Raw genomic sequence first — 20,450 nt, forward strand, 5'->3', positions numbered from 1 at the left:
CTACAGAAAGGATGTGGACAAATTGGAGAGGGTCCAGCGGAGGACGACCGAAATGATTAGGGGGCTGGAGCTCATGACTCTGAGGAGAGGCTGAGGGATTTGGGCTTGTTTAGTCTGCAGAACAGAAGAGTGAGGGGGGATTCGAGAGCAGCCTTCAACTTCCTGAAGGGAGGTTCCACAGAGTATGGAGAGAGGCTGTTCTCAGTAGTGACGGATGGCAGAACAAGGAGCAATGGTCTCAAGTTACAGTGGGGGAGGTCTAGGTTGGACATTAGGAAAAACTATTTTACTAGGAGGGTGGGGAAGCACTGGAATGGGTTCCCTAGGGAGGGGGTGGAATCTCCATCCCTGGAGGTTTTTAAGTCTTGGCTTGCCAGGGCCCTGGCTGGTTGATTTAATTGGGATTGGTCCTGCCTTGAGCAGGGGGCTGGACTTGATGGCCTCCTGAGGTCTCTTCCAGCTCTATGATTCTATAAATCACAGCTTATAGCTCTTCAAGAAATTAACCTGTCTGTAGGTTTCGATTTAGTCTCTGTTCCTTTCTTAAAGGATCTTTTCAGATGCAAAGACATTTATTGGCTAATTTGTTTGAGGCTCAACCTGGAGATAGCTTGAAGACTATGTAGCTGACCTGAAGTATGCTATTCTTGAATATTACCTCTGTAGCTGGGGTCTGTGCATTCTTATCCTTAAGTACCCAGACCTGTGCCTGAGTACACACACTATCCTTCACTAGGAACATTCCATAACAATTTGTGGATGAAGTGTGTTCTTCAAACAGGCTGAGACTATATATACAAATTCTATTAAGAACATATTGTATTTAACAAAGGAAGCTTTGCACAGTACCAGGCTATCAGTATGAAATCTGAAAGACTGAGCTTTTGCCATAAAATCTACAGGACTAGCAGACATTTGAAACTGATCTTCCCTTTATTTGACCAAGTAGCTGACCAAGCACAGAAATTCTAGTAGTGCCACCACAAATTATTTTTCATAAGCAATTATCCACCTTGCACCTGAAAAAAAAGTCCTGCGCCAATCCTATCAGAAAGCATGCCTACTGCTAAGCAAAGAGTGTGGACTCAAATCCTGGTATTTCCAATGAAACTGTGTTGTTGGTTCCCATAAGATACAGAAGCCAACTCAGAAGCACTTACAGACATTGGAGCTCATGAGTGCAGCCCAAGTAGCTGAGACGGCTGCATCTCTTTTTAAGGAGTTTGGAGTTGATGCTGTTGGTTTGCCATACTAGTGACAGAGAAGTACAGTATACAAAGATCACTGTCGTAAATCTATCATGTGCCAGCTCATTTTTTCATCTTGACCACGGATCATGTAGCTAAGTAGTGCACTGACAAGTGTTCAGATTTCAGAGTTCTTCAGCAAGGCCTGGTGGCATATCCTCAGAGCAGATGTGAAATCAGAGCTGACTTTGAAAATGCTATTTGGGAAAAATGGACAGCTGAAGCAGATGCTATGTAAGCTGTAAGGGAATGGTACACAGCCATTTAAAGAGCCCCTGGGCCTCTTGCTGTTACCCTTGTTTGCCTCCGCACGCAGGGAATTAATTCTGTTTGCCACTGAGGATGAAATTGAAGTACAGAAATGTTCTGGTAACGACAGTGAATATGTAAATCCCAAAAGCAAATGGCAACAAGGAACAGACACTGGATGATTCATCCAGTCCTGAGGTTCTCCTCTGAGGTCATGCTGGCTTTCATCATTCTCAGTCACTGCACAATGCACAACTGACTTGTCACAGAGAAGAAAATAATCATTCACATGTCTAGAGGCTTTATTTGATTTCAATTAATATTAAACTGAAATCCAGAGTATCTTCTAGCTCTACGATGCATGTACCCCACTTACATGTCTCTGCTATAAACACTTGTATGGTTCCTACACCGGGCCCCAGCATCACCCTGGAGCATACTTCAGAGTGAAATCATTGCTTCCTGGAAAGACAAAGGGCAATAACTTCTCTTCCAAAAGATAGAGGACAGACAAACATGAACTTTCATCCAACACAAGCAAATGGGGTTGATGAGCAGAAGTTTCTTTGCTTTATTTAGAACAGAAAAGCATATGACCACGTCGTATCTCTAGCGCTTTAGATTTACATTGTCATGAGTTGTTTGAGTTTAAAAAAAGAGGAAGGAGGACTGCTTATGGAATGGACTGATTGTTGCTAAAGATTTAAAAAAAAAACCAAAAGCTTACAAATAATCTAAACACAGAGACAGGAGAGAGTATCTATTGTAGATGACCACTTCTGCCAGAGAGCTCTTGGACAAAATGTAGACAGAGTGCCGCAGGACATTGATCTTGAACAAGAAGCCATAAATTAAATAGTGTCAAAAATGGTGTACAGGGTCATCTAGAATTCTGTTTGCCCTTTGGAATACGCTAGCTTCTGTTGGCAAAGTCCTTGGCACGAGGGCCCCAAGGTGGAAAGTCCACTAGGAAGGGAGCAGCAGCAGAGCAAAGTGTCTACCCACTTCTTTATGCTGGGAAGAGTGGAAATGACAAACACTGTACCAGAAGAAGTTGGGGTATTGGCAGGTAAAGGCAAATGGCCAAGATGGCTAAAGAATATGCTGACTCGGTGCTTCCCATAGTGGTTCTCAGGCGCTCAAGATGCTGTCCCAAGAAGAGGCACTAAAATAGGACAGTGATGGAAATGTTTCCTGCCTCAGTGAATCTGCCCTTGTGATCTTTGGGTTCTAAGTGACCTCTTCATACAATTGTCATTTCCAGCACTTCTCCACTCTCCGCAGCCCAGCCTCTTCTCAGACAACTGCAACATAACAGCTTATGGCTACAGACACGGAAAAATGGGCATTTAGAGACAGATTTATGGAGCCATTAAGCCTTGCTGGGGATTTGCCATTACAAAGAGTTCTCTTAAAGCAGCCAATAATGATTATACAGCTGAGCTGTGCTCCACACTAACAAGTCTGGCCATCCAAGAACTTACTGTATCTGGAAAGTGGGTGACTCCTTATCAAGCCAAGAAGCCACCTGGAGCGGGGGCAATGCTGTTCCTCCGCAGTGGGGAAGGGTGTATGCCCATAGGGAACTGGTGATGCTTTAATAGTATTTTCCCCCATCTATCTGCTCTATCTGAATTTGCTGAGTTCCCTGAAGCCCACCTATGTTTCTGAGTTGTTCAGACACATGTCAGGACAGTAACTGCCCTGTATTTAAAGTCTGTGGTCTGTGAAATTCAAAGCCCAGCAAGGAGGAAGGAGATCGGTGTCTGGAAAAGAGGAAGGGAGCTCGTCACAGCAGGCCTCCTTCCAGTTAGCCCCTGCTGTTCTCCTGGATGCTTCTCATCAATGGGTGCCTGCTCATTACTACGCTTCTCCCCTTACCTGACACTTTGTTTGCCAAGTGAATTGCTGCCTCAATTGTGTTTCCTTCCACAATTTCATCAATGATGCCCAGCTTGAGCGCTTCAGCAGCCAGCACCCGTCTCCCTGCAATGGCGAAATAAAGTAGCTTCAGCCTCCCGCTGTCAGAGATTTCATTGCACTCCATTTGACAAAGCTCATGCCTTTGCCGGGCCTGGGATCTGTTCTCCACTGGGATGCATCAGTCACACCAGACACAAACAGATTCTGCTAAGTAAACCATTAGTTGACTTGGCTCTAAAATGGCAAAAGCAGGTGTGCAGAGATAATGCCGAAAGGGGAGAAAAACCAAGGGAAGCTAGCAGTTAAAACTGATGAAGGCCTGGTACATCCTGTTCTCTCAATCTCCTCCTGTTCTAATTAACTTTAAAGTGTGGTTGTACACCTCTTTCCCCAGCTGTGCCCTCTCAGCATAGCAGGGTACTGAGAGCAAAACCCCTTTTCATTTAAAATGTCCCACTGTTTTATTAGCTAAAGGTTTCAGTAATCTAGTGTGTACACACAAAAAGGGAACTCCCTCCTATGAGAGAGAAAATGGTAATAAATATACAGATAGAGATTATAAAGCCTCTCCAACACCCCAAGCTGCTTGCATTTTGCAAAACACACACAGGTATGAATGCATGCACACCTCTCTGTACTATATAGCGTCACACACAAGTAGCCTAGGGAATGTTTGCACACATAGTGATCTGTGCCATCAAGCACCAGCAATGCCCTCTGCCATGTATACTGGCCAAACTGGACAGTCTCCATGACAAAGGCTAAATGATCACAAATCAGACATCCGAAATGGCAACACACATAAACCTAGAGGGCAGTGGTTTCCAACCTTTTTACACCCAAGATCGCTTTTTAAGTGTCAGGGCAAGCCAAGATCTACCCCATCCCTTCCCCAAGACCACACCTTCTCCGTTCCCCTCCTCTCCATCACTTGCTGTCCCCAGCCCTTACTCTCACTGGGTTGAGACAGGACGTGTGGGCTCTGGGGCGGTAAGGAGGGATCTGGGTGTGGGAAGAGGTGAGAGATGCAAGCTCTGGGAGGGAATGTGGATGCAGAAGGAGGTGGAGAAGGGGATGATGGCTCAGGGAGGGCCCTGCAGGCTGGAGAGTGTTGGGGTCAGGTGGAGGGTTGGTGTGCTGAGCAAGACACAGGTTTGTGGATGTGGGGGCGCAGGAGTTTGGGTTGGGGTGTATGAGGAGCTCAGGGCAGGGGAGGTTGGGTGTATGATGGGCTTGGCACACAGATTTGCAGTGTGTGGATGGTGCAGGAGCGTTGTGGCACAAGATTGGGGATATGGGAGTGCAGGGATTGGGGATGAGAGAGGCTCAGGACAGGGGGTTCCGGTATATGATGGGCTCAGGATTGGGGTCGGGGGGGGATGCAGGAGTGTCATGATGCTGCGGCCAGATAGGGGCTTGTTGGCCGGGCTTCATTTTTAAACAAAATATTATGTCCAATACAAAACGTTTCAGCATTGTCTTTGTTTATGGGAGGGGCAGGGACCCTGTTTTGGGTCAGAGGTCACTGACCCATGGAAAAATCAGTCGGGAACCACACAAGTGAGATGCAAAAAAACAACCCCTCCAAGCCTGACTGATGTGGCCCCTACTGAAACACCTCACTCCACTGGAACTGCAGCCCCATTGGGAAGGTAGGTAGGACTGAGGTTCAAGGCCTCAGGCCAGATTAACTCTTCTGGGGTTCCAGGCTTAGTGGATTTTGTGAGCCCCTCAACACTCTGGGGTATGGCGAAAAATGAAGGATCCAGTGTGTGGAACGTGGTTGCCAGTGAGTGAAATAGGGAGGAGGTGTAGAATTTGGGTGGAAAGTAGGGTACAGGAGCAAGCTGGGGGGTAGGTGTCCGGCCAAGAGGAAGTGGGCAGGAGCAGGGTGCTGAGGGGGGGTCTAGCCTAGTGCCAGGATACTGGTGAGGATCTAGCCAGGGACAGGGTGCTAATGGGAGGTATATCCAGAGGAAGGGGGCAGGGAGCTAGTGGGGATCTGGCCAGGGGGCAGGTGATAGGGTGCTGGTGGGGATCTGGCCAGGGGGCACGTGACAGGGTGCTGGTGGGGGTCGGCCAGAAAAGAGGGGGCAGGAGCAGCTCGGCTGGTACCTAGGCGTCTCCAGGGACAAGGATCTTTGGGGCAGAATCTGCAGGCAGTCCTGGAAGAAGCATACATGCATCTCTTTTAAGAAATCCAGCTGCTCCAGATCTTGCACTGCCATCTTAACTACCTCACCTGCTCTCCCGGAGCATGGGGAAGAGAGGACAAGAAAGTGTGCATGCGCCTCCCCTACTCACAACAGTGTGCGCGCTTTCTTGTCTTCCCTTCCTGTGGCATGGTAGGGGGGAAGTCCCAGATCCGGCTTTGGCTCTGAACCACGGGACATCCCCCCAATGCTGCAGGAAGCCAGAGCTAGCTCTGTTTTTGCAGGAGGTTGTAGCACCAGCGCGGGCTCCTCATTGGGGGGGAGGGAGGCGGAGCAAGGAGAGGCTAGGAACACCGCCTCGCGATTGACTGGCAGTGTCCCCATGATAGTCTGATTGGTGACCACAGCAGTAGGGGAACATTTTAACCTGCCTGGGCACTCATTAATAGATTTAATTAATGAGTTCTACAAAGGCATTTCACCAGCCAATTAGAGAGTGCAGCATTGACCTTCATATGCAAATTTGACACGGTTTCCCTGGGCTTGAACAAAGACATTAACTGGATGTCGCATTATAAAGCCAGCCTTCCCTGTATTTAACACCGCATTTTTACATCAAAAGCTAAGTATGGGACACTTCCAGCCCACTTAATTAGCCTCATTAGCACCGGTCTTACAATTGACAGGTACTTTTTTTTTTTCCCTGTTATAAAATTCTGGGTTTCTGTTATTCGTCTCCAGCTCATCTAATGAAGTGAGTTTTGCCCACAAAAGGTCATGATACTATATATATTTTTGTTAGGCTCTACGGTGCCACAGGACGACTCACTGTTTTTAAAGTTACACAGTAACATGGCTACTCTTCTGTGACTTTTTTTGCACACAGTGTTTGTGGATTCACACATATATACACTGAGTCCAGTCCAATAGTCTGGCTTTGTCTAGACCAGGATTTGACTCAGCCAGCAAGTATGTGTTACAATACAATTTGCCTTGTCTGAATAGAGTTTCTGAACACGTTCAATAGATTGAGCTAGCTAACCTGATCCCATGTCACACCTGTCCATCCTAAACAAAGCCACAGAAATTTACCTGTGGTGATTATGTCAAGTGCGGCTGGGACCCCAATCAGTCTGGGGAGTCTCTGGGTTCCTCCAGCAGCTGGAAGTATCCCAAGGGTGACCTCTGGAAGACCTACCCAGGCCTAGAGGCGAGTGAAAGTAAACAGAGGATCTAATTAAAGAAAGCAGTAATTATATACTATATACAGAAGATGCAAGCACAGCATAACCACAGTCATACACCATTCCTTCTAGCAAACTGCTCTTGGAAGCCCTACAAAGGTACAAATTGTGATTTTCAGCAGTTTATAACTGCTAAATCTGGATAAGTTGTAGGAAAAGCAAAAGATGCCCCCCAGAGCCCACAAACATCACCTGCTAAATTTCAGGTCTCTGCTTCAAAGGTATGGATACACTAGAACCGTTTCAAAGAAATGGCTGGGGAAACGTTTGATATTAGCAAAACTGCCTATTTCCCCCAACCTAATTCTTGAGAACATCTCTCGAGCATTTTGGCTGAAACCTGAAAAAATCACCATCCAGATGGTTAAAGTTTAGCAAATTATAAGCAAGAGAAACTGGGTGATTATAATGGAAAATATTGCATAATGGAAATATTAATTAGCGGTGTGGCCATGTATTCTCTTTTGATAAACTTTCAAAACAATTCTAATGCCACAACAGAGTGATAGAAACTTGAAATTTGGTAGGGATGTAAACTTAGCTCACAGATCTGCCTTCAGGAATTTGGTGAACACACTGTGTGTTGATATGATGAATTATGCAGGCTTAAAAGTGCTGGTTATTTGCTGGACACAGATGGCACTCATGCATACTACAGCTGAATAGAAATTCAGTCTTCCAACACTGTATTGGTGTTCTACACGTGCACGAAAAAATGGAATGGCCTTCTGGTTTTAATGTATAGGCACATGTAGAATATGACCTCAGATTGGGGATGAGATGAAGCATGTCTCCATCAAGGGCAGGTACCCCATTGTGCCACCCACAGCACTCCAGTGCAATGCTTTTGGGGGATTTTTTTGCAATGTTTTTTGGGACAGAAATGACTCACCTAGGAATCTCTAGGAACTAGGGATCAAGTTCCCAGTATGCACTTTTCTCCATCCCATAATGCCACCCATCTCCCAAAATGACCGCTTTTTTTATTTCCACAAGCCCTCACAGCCCTTTTTGCTGTCCAACACTTCTGCAGGAAGCATTATTTTGGCACCTGCCCACCTTAATCTAGATATATATTTGAGCGTGTCCGCCTGTCTGAGTCTGCCTGTCTATCTGCGAGTCCATTTGTTCAAACACTCCTCCTAAACAGTAAGAGGTGGGACCACCAAATTTGGTATTCAGCTTCCTCCTCTCCTAACTTAAAGCAAGGTCAGGGTTTGGTTGTGCCAGGAAAACGGGAAGTCCCTAGAATGGGACTGTTTTCCATAACATGGAAAGGAAGGTGGCAGAGAGGAGGAATGCGATACAGTGGCCACTGGGGGCAGTGAGCTCAGGGGAGAGCTATACTGCAGAGTGACTACTAGAGGCAGCTGCACCAAGAAAGGCTACCATCTTGCCTGCCACCAGACAAGGTAAGAAGCCCCTCTGCCCCAAACCCTTCCCCCAGCCCCTCGCCACAACCCTAGCAAGGGAGACAGGGAAAACCCTGCTGGGCAGAGGGGAAAGACCCTGCCAACTGGAGGAGCTGCGGGGGAGGGGGGTGGATGGTCCCTGCCGGCCAGGAGGAAGGGAAAGCCCTGCTAGATGGGACCTCCCCATCCCAAGCCCCTCCTCACTCCCTAACCCTCAATCTCTCACACTTCCACATCCCCAGCCCCGAGCCCCTCTTTAACCCCCTCACCATGGCTCATGCACCCCCCACGTCCCCAGCCTCCTGCCCTGACCCCCATTCCTCCAAGGCTCTGCCCTGACTCCTGCACTCCCCCTGTCCTGAAGGACCCAGGCAATGCTGGTTAAATCTTCTGGTACATAATATAGCAATAGAATGTGCTACTCTGTGGCTAGGCAAGCATTGGTAAATCCCTGCAGACACGTGACTGATGCCAGCGTGGGCTGATCAGAGAAGATGCATGACATTCACATGTTTAAGCACACAGGATGGTTCGGAAAGCTGCAAGCAGGGACATTCTTTCCCAACCGGTGAATTACCACTGGTGATACGGAAACATTAGTGATTCTGGGGGCCCAGCCTACACTTTGCTTCTCCAGACACTTCCTACCTCAACAGCATCAAGCAAAGACACAAGCACCAGCTCAGCAGATGCAGAACAACAATTGCATGTGCCATTGATAGAATGAAGGGATGAGGATTCTGTTTACTCACATCGTGTCCTGTGGTGGCCTATATGTTATCTGAGAGCCCAAGGGGGAAAGCTGCTGCCAGGATGGAGGTGGAGCAGCAGTCGGCTGACTTTGGACAGCCAGATACAAGTGACATTGCAAGAGCTCAACTTGGAGCTATGCCGTTGAGGAAGGCTTTGAAAGAACACTTGAATGGTCACCCACAGTAGTATTGTGTGCTGGAGTAATCTCTGGGCCTGGAGCTTGGATGCTACTAAGAAAAGTCTGGTGTTTGCTGCACATGTATAATTACTCTGTGGTTTACTGAAATCAGTTCTGTGGTGCTGCATGTTTACAAGCTCTGCTTCTCATTCTGCAATATGTGCTGGAAACAAAGGTGTTTTTTTTAAATATAAATGTATTGGGTGGTAAGTCAGTACAGACAGACAATGTGCAGAACACTTCGGACAACGCAATACAAACTTTTAACAGACTAACAGCATGGAATGTTACAATTGGAAAGCCAGCAACGTTACAATTGGAAAGTCCATTTCAGTGCACAAATGCACTCCCTTGTGACTACACATATAGTAACTGTGGTTCTCGCAGGCCAGTGTATATGAAGCTAAGGTTTTCCTGGGAGTCCCTAGATGAGGAGTGATTGGGGCAGAAATGCCTGTGGTGTATGTCCCAAATATTGCAGACCCTGGTTGACTTATTGGTCCAAATGGTCCAGGACTCCCCAAACTTTGTAGTCTTTAGATATCTCCATGCTAGCAGCTTCCTATCCCACTTTCATCATATGATGTGGCATTAACTTTGTAATGCAGACTGGGCCTAGGTCTCACCCTTCGGGTATGTCTAGACTACGTCCCTCCATTGCAAATGAAGTGGAGATTTAAATCTCCCGCGCTTCATCTGAATAAAAATGGCTGCCGCGTTTTGCCGAGTTAGCAGTTTGTCGGCACAAAGCAGCTGTCAAGACGTGGATCGGGCAACAAAGAAAGCCTTTGTTGCCCGATCCCTTATGCCTCGTAAAACGAGGTTTACAGGATCGGCCAACAAAGGCTTTCTTTGTCACCCGATCCCCGTCTTGATAGCCACTATTTGCTGACAAACTGCTAACTCGGCAAAACGCGGCTGCCATTTTTATTCAAATGAAGTGCGGGAGATTTAAATCCCTGTTTCATTTGCAATGCCGGTGTATCTAATTTACATCCCTCTGGCGACAGAGGGATGCAGTCTAGACATACCCTTCCTGTGCACCTGTTCCCTTACTCATAATGGCAGTGGAGAGAATTGGAGGAGCTGCAGATGAAGTTGTTCAATGGGCTCCTCAGCATGCAAATGAGGCATTTGATTAGGAACCCTCCCCTCTAGTCTCTCCTGCTCCCAGGAAAGCCATACAGCAGCACTCTTCCTAGTGCAGCCTCAGGTTCCCTATGGCTCATTTCCCCTTCCATTCAGAGCACTGTATGCTGGGCACGATCCGGCATAGGAGGGCATTCCTTCTAACCCACTTATTGCCCTTTGTTGGACTCTGGACACTTAACAGCATATTACCTGTGCCTGTGCAATCCTGTAGTGACAGCCCAATGCCACTTCCAGTCCTCCTCCTAATGCCATGCCTTCAATAGCAGCCACCACAGGCTTTTCGCTTTTCTCTATTAGGTCAATTACTGATGTCAGACTGGGGCTGTCTCCTGCTGGAAAGGAGGAAAACCCTCGAATATCAGCACCTGCGGAAACACAGAGGAGCTTAACAAGACCATGAAAAGTCAGCAGAGCAGGGAGTGCCCGTCTTTGCTTAGAACACCCTTCAGGACCAACAAGTAGGGATTAATGCTGGGCGACTATGGACCACTGTTCAGTCCAGAACTTGAAGGACAGCAGTCATGATGCACAGATCTCTGAAGCAGATTGGATGTGATGAAGAAAGCAGTAAAGATCATCAAACTCATTCACAAGCACCTTTGGAAGGAACCCTGGGTGGTGGGTGAACCTGAGGTTGGGGGAGCAACCTTCCAGCCCCACCTCTTCCACCCAAGGCCTTGCCCCCTACAGGAGCCAAGTTCCCCCTCCACAGGGGCAGGTCTCCAGCTCCCCTTTTCCCCCTGCAGGGGTAGTCCCCAGCCCCACACTCATGAGTTAGCCCCGGAGCACAGGGAGGAAAGGCGGTGACAGGGGGTGGAGTGTGGGGCAGGGCCAGGCCTGGCACTTTGGGAAGGCAATGCCTTCCCCTGCCTCTTACACCCACTGCCCCTGGGTGGAATCCTTATTTTGACTCTCTCTGGACCTATTCATAAAACCTTAGAGATGGAGAAGGAAAAACAACTCCCATGCTGCTATAACAATCACCATCAATGTAGCATTAGCAGCTGCCACCACAAGACACCTCTAGCACAGCCTAAGAGTTTAGGGGTGGGGGGACAGCAACAGATCCATAGACAGACATCAAGCCAGAGAGCTCAACACGGCAGTAGTGCAGCAGAGAGAAGGTGGGGCCCACCATCAACATACGGCAACTACCAATTCTGGACCTGGATCCACCATCAGCCCAACTCCTTGTATCACCAAGGGCTCTCACTGCCAGTCAAAATCAGAATGCGAACAGTAGCTCCATTTCAGGGCAGGTGGCAACACTAAAATTACTGGCACATTCTCTCTCTCTCTTTGCAGGTTATCTTGATGGGGCTACATCTAATTAGCTCCTTGAGCTGATCTCAAATCAGGGTGAGTTACCTCCACAATCACAGGCCACTGTCTGCCTCAGCAGTGTGTGAGATGTCCTCTAGAGGGCAGCAAGAGACTCTAAGTCAGTGATACTCCAACCTCAGTGAAGACAACCTCAGTCTAGCAAGACCCACTAATTCCAACTGGGAGCGTGGAGCGTGCTCCCATCAACCTCCTGCTGTGTGGACAGTGCCAACATGTGATTTAAGACACTACAACTCCAGCGACGTAATTAACAAAGCTGGAGTTGCGTATCTTAAGACAACTTTCCCCTTAAGCGTAGGCCGGACCATAGTGTTTTGATGTCATGTGCTGCAAAGAGCTGCAGGAGACACATTAAAGAGGCATTTGCGGCTCCTGAGCCTCAGTCAGAGTATCACTGCTGTAGGCAAAGGATGAGGGATCCCGCCTGACCTTCCCAATTCCCTGGTATCCAGTCCCACTCACAGGACAGAAAATCCAGGCTGGGCCAAAACTTCCCAACACACACAGAAATTGAATATGAAACAGGAGACACAATGCTGGGAATTTTGGATGCTGGGATTCCAGTGTGGGAAGCATCAAATGAGGAGAATGAACTCTTAGCTGGAGGCTGATCTAAGCTGGTAGAAAATAGGAAAGATGCAAACCTCAGAGTACCTTTTAATGTCTGTAGAGCCACAGTGGGCGGAAAACACTTTGGAGAAGATCGGAGGACCAAGTAACTGTTGCAAGGTCCCGAGTCCTATAGACTCAAGCACTTATCTGTAAGTGCTGAAGAACCAACGAGAATTTCTGTTCTCTGTATGTTGGGTATTTATCAGACGTTGGAGTCAATGTTTCTGGTTTATACTAGAGATGTTAAGATGCTTTTCAAAACATAATGTGCTAAAAATCACAGCGGTTACATGCCCTGTGGGCTCTGTGGTATAAGGCTTAAATAAATAAGCTTTATACTGCAGGGCCTGCAGCTAAGCCACCTCCCCAGGAGCGCTGCCGGACCTGCTCCTGGGAGGCTTCGCTGAGGCAGGCTCTGCAGTGAGCTCCTCAGGAGTAGGGCTGGCAGCCCCTGCCAATCCTGCTCCCAGGTAGCCAGCATGTAACCTGCAGCGGGGTGGGAACAGGGGGACGGCGGGAGGAGGGCAGCCAGACCTATCACAGACTGGAGCAACCCAGCTGCTCCAGTCCCTATCAGTTGACTGGAACCAGAAAGCCTCACCCATTCAATCAAACTGTAAACCGTGTTTATAATGGAAACCACTTCAAGCCAGGGGTGCTGCACCACCTCCTGCACCTCTAGTTCCAGCACCTATCAATGTAAGCAAATCCTATATTTAATGTTACATGTAGCAGGGCTGTCTACATGTGAAGACACAAATTGTGTCCTTTGTAGCCTAATTTGGTCCATCTCTGAGAAGCACTGCATTAAAGACACATCTGATCATTGCTGACTGTTACCACTAGAATAACACAAGCATAGTGAGACGACGATGCTGATACTCTGAAGGTTCACAAAGTTGTACACAATGCTGTTTATGTTTATAGTTACTGTGGCAAATTCCTACAGAGTTTGGAATAATTGACTCTGTGTGTGTGAACACTAAATAAAAAGAGAATCTTACCTGCACTGAATTTCCCATTCTCCCCACAAATCACAACAGCTTTCACAGCAGGGTCTGTAGCTGCTTTCTTCACTCCTTGCTCTAAAGATCGAATAACTGCAGAGCTAAAATAAATCAGAGAATCATCAACTGATGCATACCCACACCCAAAATCTGAGGGGCTCACATCTGGCCTCTTCCTCCTCTTGCCCTCTCTGTGACGTCCCACAGGGTCTCTCTTCTCCTCCCCTCTTTCCAAGTCATTTCATTGGCTCATTCCTATCACTGGTATGTTGATGCCTCAAATCTAGCTCTTCACTCTTAAGCAGCCTCCCTCCAGCCAGTTCCACACCTCAGCTTCTCTCTCTGGTGTCTCCAGAAACTAAAACCAAGCTGGAACTCTTGACTTTTCCCATCAACTCTTCCTCACATCCATCCTGTCAATCAAGACCGCACTCTGGGGTCCATCTGGCCATACATGGATTTCTCTCTCACCGCTACCACGTGGCCTTGGGTAAAGAAATGGAAGAGAGAAGACAGCCAGAGACTAATGCCAGCAAGAGCAGCTTAAGCAGGGGCCTGTGGACGATGGCAAGGACATCAATATTTTGGACAGTTTTGATGGGACTTTCTTTCCCCCTGTCCTGTTTGGCTGTTTGCTGCAAGCCCTCCTTCACAGTCTCTTTACTGCACTCGTGCCCCCTGCCTTTCAGTGTCTCCTCCCCTTCCCTGTTCTTTCCATTTAGACAATCTCTTCCCATCAAAACTCCACCTGAAATAAAAAAAGATTGTGTAACTCTCGTGACATCTGCAGCTATGGCATTCTACATTCCGCCTGGAGTGTTTTTTTGGGGTATCAGGACTCTGGCCCAGGGACTATGTGTCTGCTACTATTTATACAGTGGACTCTTGTACATTTCAAAGGAGGAATGCGGAAGTGCCTATCGACAAAATTCCATTAACTACTCGACTAGTCAATTAACTGCTAGTTAACATCCTTAGTTGCATCCCTATTCTACGCCCACAATATCAACTATGTACCATTTATCTCTTCTACCAGCAGAGCTCTGGACACAGGAGCATCAAACTTGGCTACTGATGGACAGGTTAAATAGAGGAACATATGAAACACTACTTTAATTTGTAAGGGAGGACACAAACCCCCACATACAGCACATAGAGTGATATTTACACACACATTTGGTTATTCTTCTGAACACACTACATAGAATAAAATGTATACAAGCAAAGAGGAAGTGCCTCTGAGGAACAGGCATTAAATGTGTCCTAAGCACTTCTGTGCCTGCGGTGCACATATAGTCAATAGTTATGCTGAGCGTGCTCAGAAGTGTGGTAATTTGCACTGGGGGGATTATGCAAGAAAGACTTTGTCAGGTTACCCCTTCTGTCAAGCCTAGGGAAATCAGTCACATGAGGCTGATACGCAGGGCAATTCTATTCTCCATTCCCCATCTTTACTATCATAGCCCAAAAGAACTGATTGTCCCAGGGAATAACTGACACTCTGCTAGTACATAGTATTTCCTTTCCCCTCACACAGCTATTTTCTTTCATAAATAGGATTGTACTTTTTTTTAGAAAAAGAATTGTAGCAAGAAAACAATATTTATTGAAAGCAGGACAAAGGCCAAGAGCAACTCCTAACTCTGAGCTAACCTCTCACTCTTATCAGGCCCAGAAAACATGCAGATGACACAGGCCCAATGTACGAATTGTTAGTTACATGCATTCTTATTATAGTGTGCTTGCAAAAATACATAACTTACAATAAAGGTTCCTAGAATAAGTATAATAATACACAACATCACAGCTGAAAAACTTGAGTATAAAAAGAATAGACGTGGCCAGTTGTATTTACATATGTATTTCATTAACATGACAGAGTATATCCATTAACTATGGTGTGAAAATTCACTGTACATATTCCTACAACTTTAAACCTTTCAACATGTATGCATGTGCACGCATGCATGTGAAAAGATTAACTGGTTACTTAGTAGGCAGCAGATTTATCAGCATGCTTACCTAGTAACTGTCCCTCTCCCAATCCCCCACCCCCAGCCATGGTGCAATGGAGCCAGCCTGACAAGCCCCCAGCCGGTGGTGGGCCAGTGGGGCTCAAAGAGCTCCATGCTTCTGGTGAGCTGGCCAGCAGGCTGGCCCCTGCCTGGAGGGCACTAGCCCTCCAAAGGTTAATCAGTTACCCTGCATAATTGTAATCATTTAACTGGTTAACTATTTTAATGGCGATTTATATTTGTGTCTTTAAATGTATGCCCCGTAAGGTGAGAGAATACTTATAAAGATGACCTTAGCTTTCTATTCCTATTCCTTTTATGCAGAGGGTTTTCTTAATCACAATGGTCCTGTCCTGTATTTTATAAACAGCAATTCCAACAAAGTTAGGTAAGCTGTGTGTGTGTGTGAACTTCCTTCAATTGCCTCTTCGGTTTTTTTTTTTTTTTTTTTTTAAAGTGCCACAAAGTTTTTCTCTTTCAAACACTTGGGGTACATCTACACAGCAGTGTTATTTCAGAATAACCAACATTATTCTGAAATAACATAGTTTTCATCTATGTTTCAAGCACTTATTTCGACAAAACGTCAAAATAATGTCAAGCTTGAGGACTTCTTACTCTGATTCCTGTAACCCTTGTTTTAAGAGGAGTAAGGGAAATCGGAGGAAGAGTGCTCTTTCTCAGACTTCCTGCTGCATAGACAGCACCAAAAACCAAAATAAGCTATTTTGACTTAAGCTATGCAATTGATGTAGCTCAAGCTGCACAGCTTATTTCAACTTTAGCCCAGCTGTGTAGACATACCCTTAGGCTATGTCTACAATGGCGCGATCTTGCGCCAGAGATATGCAAATGAGGCTAAGCGTGGAATATCGCTGCACCTCATTTGCATATCTAATGAGCTATCATTTTTGCAGAAGAGGCTCTTGCGCCAGAAGGAGCGTCTACACTGCCCCTTCTTGCGCAAGAAAAACCCTCTCGAGCAATGCCACTATGCTGATTATTTTCAGGAATAACGGCATTGTGCAAGAGGGTCTTTCTTGCGCAAGAAGGGGCAGTGTAGACGCTCCTTCTGGTGCAAGAGCCTCTTCTACAAAAATGGCGGCTCATTAAATATGCAAATGAGGCTCGGTGATATTCCACGCTTAGCCTCATTTGCATATCTCTGGCGCAAAATCGTGCCAGTGTAGACATAGCCTAAGGGTATGTCTACACAGCTGGGCTATGTCTACACTGCCACGATTTTGCACCAGAGATATGCAAATGAGGCTAAGCGTGGAATATCACCGAGCCTCATTTGCATATTTAATGAGCCGCCATTTTTGTGGAAGAGGCTCTTGCACCAGAAGGAGCGTCTACACTGCCCCTTCTTGCGCAAGAAAGACCCTCTTGCACAATGCCGTTATTCCTGAAAATAATCAGCATAGTGGCATTGCTCGAGAGGGTTTTTCTTGCGCAAGAAGGGGCAGTGTAGACGCTCCTTCTGGCGCAAGAGCCTCTTCTGGAAAAATGATAGCTCATTAGATATGCAAATGAGGTGCAGCGATATTCCACACTTAGCCTCCTTTGCATATCTCTGGCGCAAGATAGCGCCAGTGTAGACATAGCCTAGAGTTCACAAGATGGGCGCTCCTCAGACTTTCGGAGGCTCATAGCAGGAAGGTTTTCCTTCTGCATATTACTTAACATCCACGAAAAAGGAAAAATCGAAGGTGAGCAAAAACAATGAGGAGTGCTGTGACACCTTAAAGACCGACAGATTTATTCAGGCATAAGCATTTGTGGGTAAAAACCACTTCATCAGATGCATCTGACAAAGTGGTTTTTACCATGAAAGTTTATGCTCAAATAAGTCTGTCAGTCTTTAAGGTGCCACAGGTCTCCTTGATGTTTTTGCTAATTTATTTGAGTTTCACGGGCTGGAACCGATGCCTTGGATGACTGTGTACCTAATGAGGTGCATGGGTGAATTCAGACATGCATAACTGAAGACCACAAAGATGACGTAAGTTCTTAAACACTAAGGTAATACAAATAAGAATAATTTTGTCTAGAATAGATCATATATCATATTTCATGCTATTACCCAGCCAAGGCCAATGACTTGTGCTTTGCTATTGCGTACCTTCCAGTCTTGATTTGAAGGTGTCAAGTGGTAAAGAATCCACCACTTCCCAGAGTAGTTTGTTCTAGTGATTAATCATCTCATCCTCACTATTTAAAAAGTGTGCCTTATCTCCCATTTGAATGTGTCAGGTTTCAACTTCTAGCCACTGCTTCTTGTTCTGCCTTTCTCTGCAGGATTAAAGAGCCCTTTACTACCTGGTATTTTCTCCCTAAAACAGTACCTGTACACAGTTATCAAGTCACCACTTAATCTTCTTTCTGAGGAACCAAACAGATTAAGCTCTTTCTGTCTTGCTGTAAGGCATTTTCTCAGTGCTCAAATCCTTTCTGTAGCTCTTTTCTGCACTCTCTCCATTTTATCAATACGGGCAGTCCCCGAGTTACGCGGATCCGACTTATGTCGGATCCGCAGTTACGTATGGGGCTTTTCTCGCCCCGGAGGACAGGAGCCGCGGGACGCCCAGATGCGCCACGGTCCGCCGCCCCTGTCCTCCGGGGCAAGAAAAGCTGCTCCCCGTCTCCCTGGTCTGCAGGGAGACGGGGAGTAAAGCCTTGGAGCTTGGAGTTGAACAGGCAGAGAGCAAAGGGGCTCAGAGCCTGTGCTCCAGGGTTGGAGGAGGGCCAGAGACTGAGCATGACAGCTCTCTGCCTCGCAGGCAGCCAGCCAGAAACGCTCTTTTCAATGAAGTAAAAGTGAAAAGAGCTGTGAAGCAGGCAGCAGGGAAATTCCATTGTGGTCCCCCCAAAATAAAATCTTCCTTGAATGTGTTTCCAGCAAAATAATGTGTGTTTCTGATCTCTCGTCCTAGTAGGGACAATCCCCCCCCCCCAGAACTGTAAGGTATTTTGCAGACATTCCTATCTTCTGACCAACTCTCCTAAAGCTTAGCGAAGAGGAAGAGCAAAGCCCCTTTGTCGCAAAGAGCCCGAGCTGCACAGACAAGCGCCCCTATGCTGAGGGAGAAAGGAGCCGTGGGAATGACTCTGTGCTGCAGGCAGGCTCCGCCCCAGGGACACCCGCGCAACTGCCCCTGAGGGGAGCGGGGCCCCAGCCTGCCCCGCCCGCGGACTCGCACCCCGCTGTGGAGTCCGGAATTGGATGCGGGGAACGCGGGGCGCCGGGCCCGGAATGGCCCCAAGAACAGGTCCCCGCGCGGGGGGAGGGGCGCGGCGGTACCTCAGCGTGTTGAGCGGCGGGTGGCTCAGGCGGATCAGCGCCACGGCAGCGGCGACGCGCGTGCACCGCGCCGCCATCCCCGCCGCGAGCCAGCGCCGGACTCTGCCCGGGGCGGGGCCTTCCCCGAGCGGCCGGGCAAAGCCCCGCCCAGCCCGTGGTGACCCCGCCCCCCGCGTTCCGGGACAGACCCCACACAGACCCGCCGCACGCCACGCCCGGCCACAGTGTACAGCCCCCCCCCCCCGCTCTCCGCCACTGGTACAACCAGCCTTCCTACCCCCCCACCCGCTCTCCGCCACTGGTACAACCAGCCTTCCTACCCCCCCACCCGCTCTCCGCCACTGGTACAACCAGCCTTCCTACCCCCCCCCCGCTCTCCGCCACTGGTACAACCAGCCTTCCTACCCCCCCCCCCCGCTCTCCGCCACTGGTACAACCAGCCTTCCTACCCCCCCCCCCCGCTCTCCGCCATTGGTACAACCAGCCTTCCTACCCCCCCCCCCCCCGCTCTCCGCCATTGGTACAACCAGCCTTCCTACCCCCCCCCCCCGCTCTCCGCCATTGGTACAACCAGCCTTCCTACCCCCCCCCCCCGCTCTCCGCCACTGGTACAACCAGCCTTCCTACCCCCCCCCCCCCCGCTCTCCGCCATTGGTACAACCAGCCTTCCTACCCCCCCCCCCCGCTCTCCGCCACTGGTACAACCAGCCTTCCTACCCCCCCCCCCCCGCTCTCCGCCACTGGTACAACCAGCCTTCCTACCCCCCCACCCGCTCTCCGCCACTGGTACAACCAGCCTTCCTACCCCCCCCCCGCTCTCCGCCACTGGTACAACCAGCCTTCCTACCCCCCCCCCCCCGCTCTCCGCCACTGGTACAACCAGCCTTCCTACCCCCCCCCCCCGCTCTCCGCCATTGGTACAACCAGCCTTCCTACCCCCCCCCCCGCTCTCCGCCATTGGTACAACCAGCCTTCCTACCCCCCCCCCCGCTCTCCGCCATTGGTACAACCAGCCTTCCTACCCCCCCCCCCCGCTCTCCGCCACTGGTACAACCAGCCTTCCTACCCCCCCCCCCCCGCTCTCCGCCATTGGTACAACCAGCCTTCCTACCCCCCCCCCCCCGCTCTCCGCCACTGGTACAACCAGCCTTCCTACCCCCCCCCCCCCGCTCTCCGCCATTGGTACAACCAGCCTTCCTACCCCCCCCCCCCGCTCTCCGCCACTGGTACAACCAGCCTTCCTACCCCCCCCCCCCCGCTCTCCGCCATTGGTACAACCAGCCTTCCTACCCCCCCCCCGCTCTCCGCCACTGGTACAACCAGCCTTCCTACCCCCCCCCCCGCTCTCCGCCATTGGTACAACCAGCCTTCCTACCCCCCCCCCCCGCTCTCCGCCACTGGTACAACCAGCCTTCCTACCCCCCCCCCCCGCTCTCCGCCACTGGTACAACCAGCCTTCCTACCCCCCGCTCCCACCGCCACTGGTACAATCCCACCCCAGCTCACAGCGCACCCGATCCCCCCCTCACATCGCCACTGGTACAATCCCATCCCCATCCCCCCCTTCCCATCGCCACTGGTACAATCCCACCCCATCCCCCTTCACATCGCCACTGGTACAATCCCATCCCCATCCCCCCCCTTCACATCGCCACTGGTACAATCCCACCCCATCCCCCTTCACATCGCCACTGGTACAATCCCACCCCATCCCCCCTTCCCATCGCCACTGGTACAATCCCATCCCATCCCCCTTCACATCGCCACTGGTACAATCCCACACCATCCCCCTTCACATCGCCACTGGTACAATCCTACCCCATCCCCCCTTCACATCGCCACTGGTACAATCCCACC

The 20,450-nt window shown here is 49.0% G+C and overlaps 1 protein-coding gene across 2 annotated transcripts in view; it reads right to left on the reverse strand.

Moving 5' to 3' along the window:
- Window positions 1–18,751, reverse strand: part of EHHADH (enoyl-CoA hydratase and 3-hydroxyacyl CoA dehydrogenase) — a 36,858-nt gene extending 18,107 nt beyond the window's left edge. Inside the window, exons 1-5 of one of the 2 annotated variants that reach the window (XM_075937357.2) lie at window positions 18,594–18,751; window positions 13,272–13,375; window positions 10,501–10,676; window positions 6,665–6,776; window positions 3,378–3,482 (exon numbers count right to left, since the gene is read on the reverse strand). In XM_075937357.2, the coding sequence (XP_075793472.2) occupies window positions 3,378–3,482; window positions 6,665–6,776; window positions 10,501–10,676; window positions 13,272–13,375; window positions 18,594–18,670 (574 nt within the window). In that variant the 5' untranslated portion in view covers window positions 18,671–18,751. The remainder of the gene's footprint in view (window positions 1–3,377; window positions 3,483–6,664; window positions 6,777–10,500; window positions 10,677–13,271; window positions 13,376–18,593) is intronic. The other variant, XM_075937358.2, reaches the window with a different exon arrangement.
- Between the last annotated feature and the right edge of the window lie 1,699 nt (window positions 18,752–20,450).

This window comes from Pelodiscus sinensis, chromosome 10 (genome assembly GCF_052426305.1).
Source record: "Pelodiscus sinensis isolate ZL-2025 chromosome 10, ASM5242630v1, whole genome shotgun sequence".
In the NCBI taxonomy this organism is placed as follows: Eukaryota; Metazoa; Chordata; order Testudines; family Trionychidae; genus Pelodiscus; species Pelodiscus sinensis.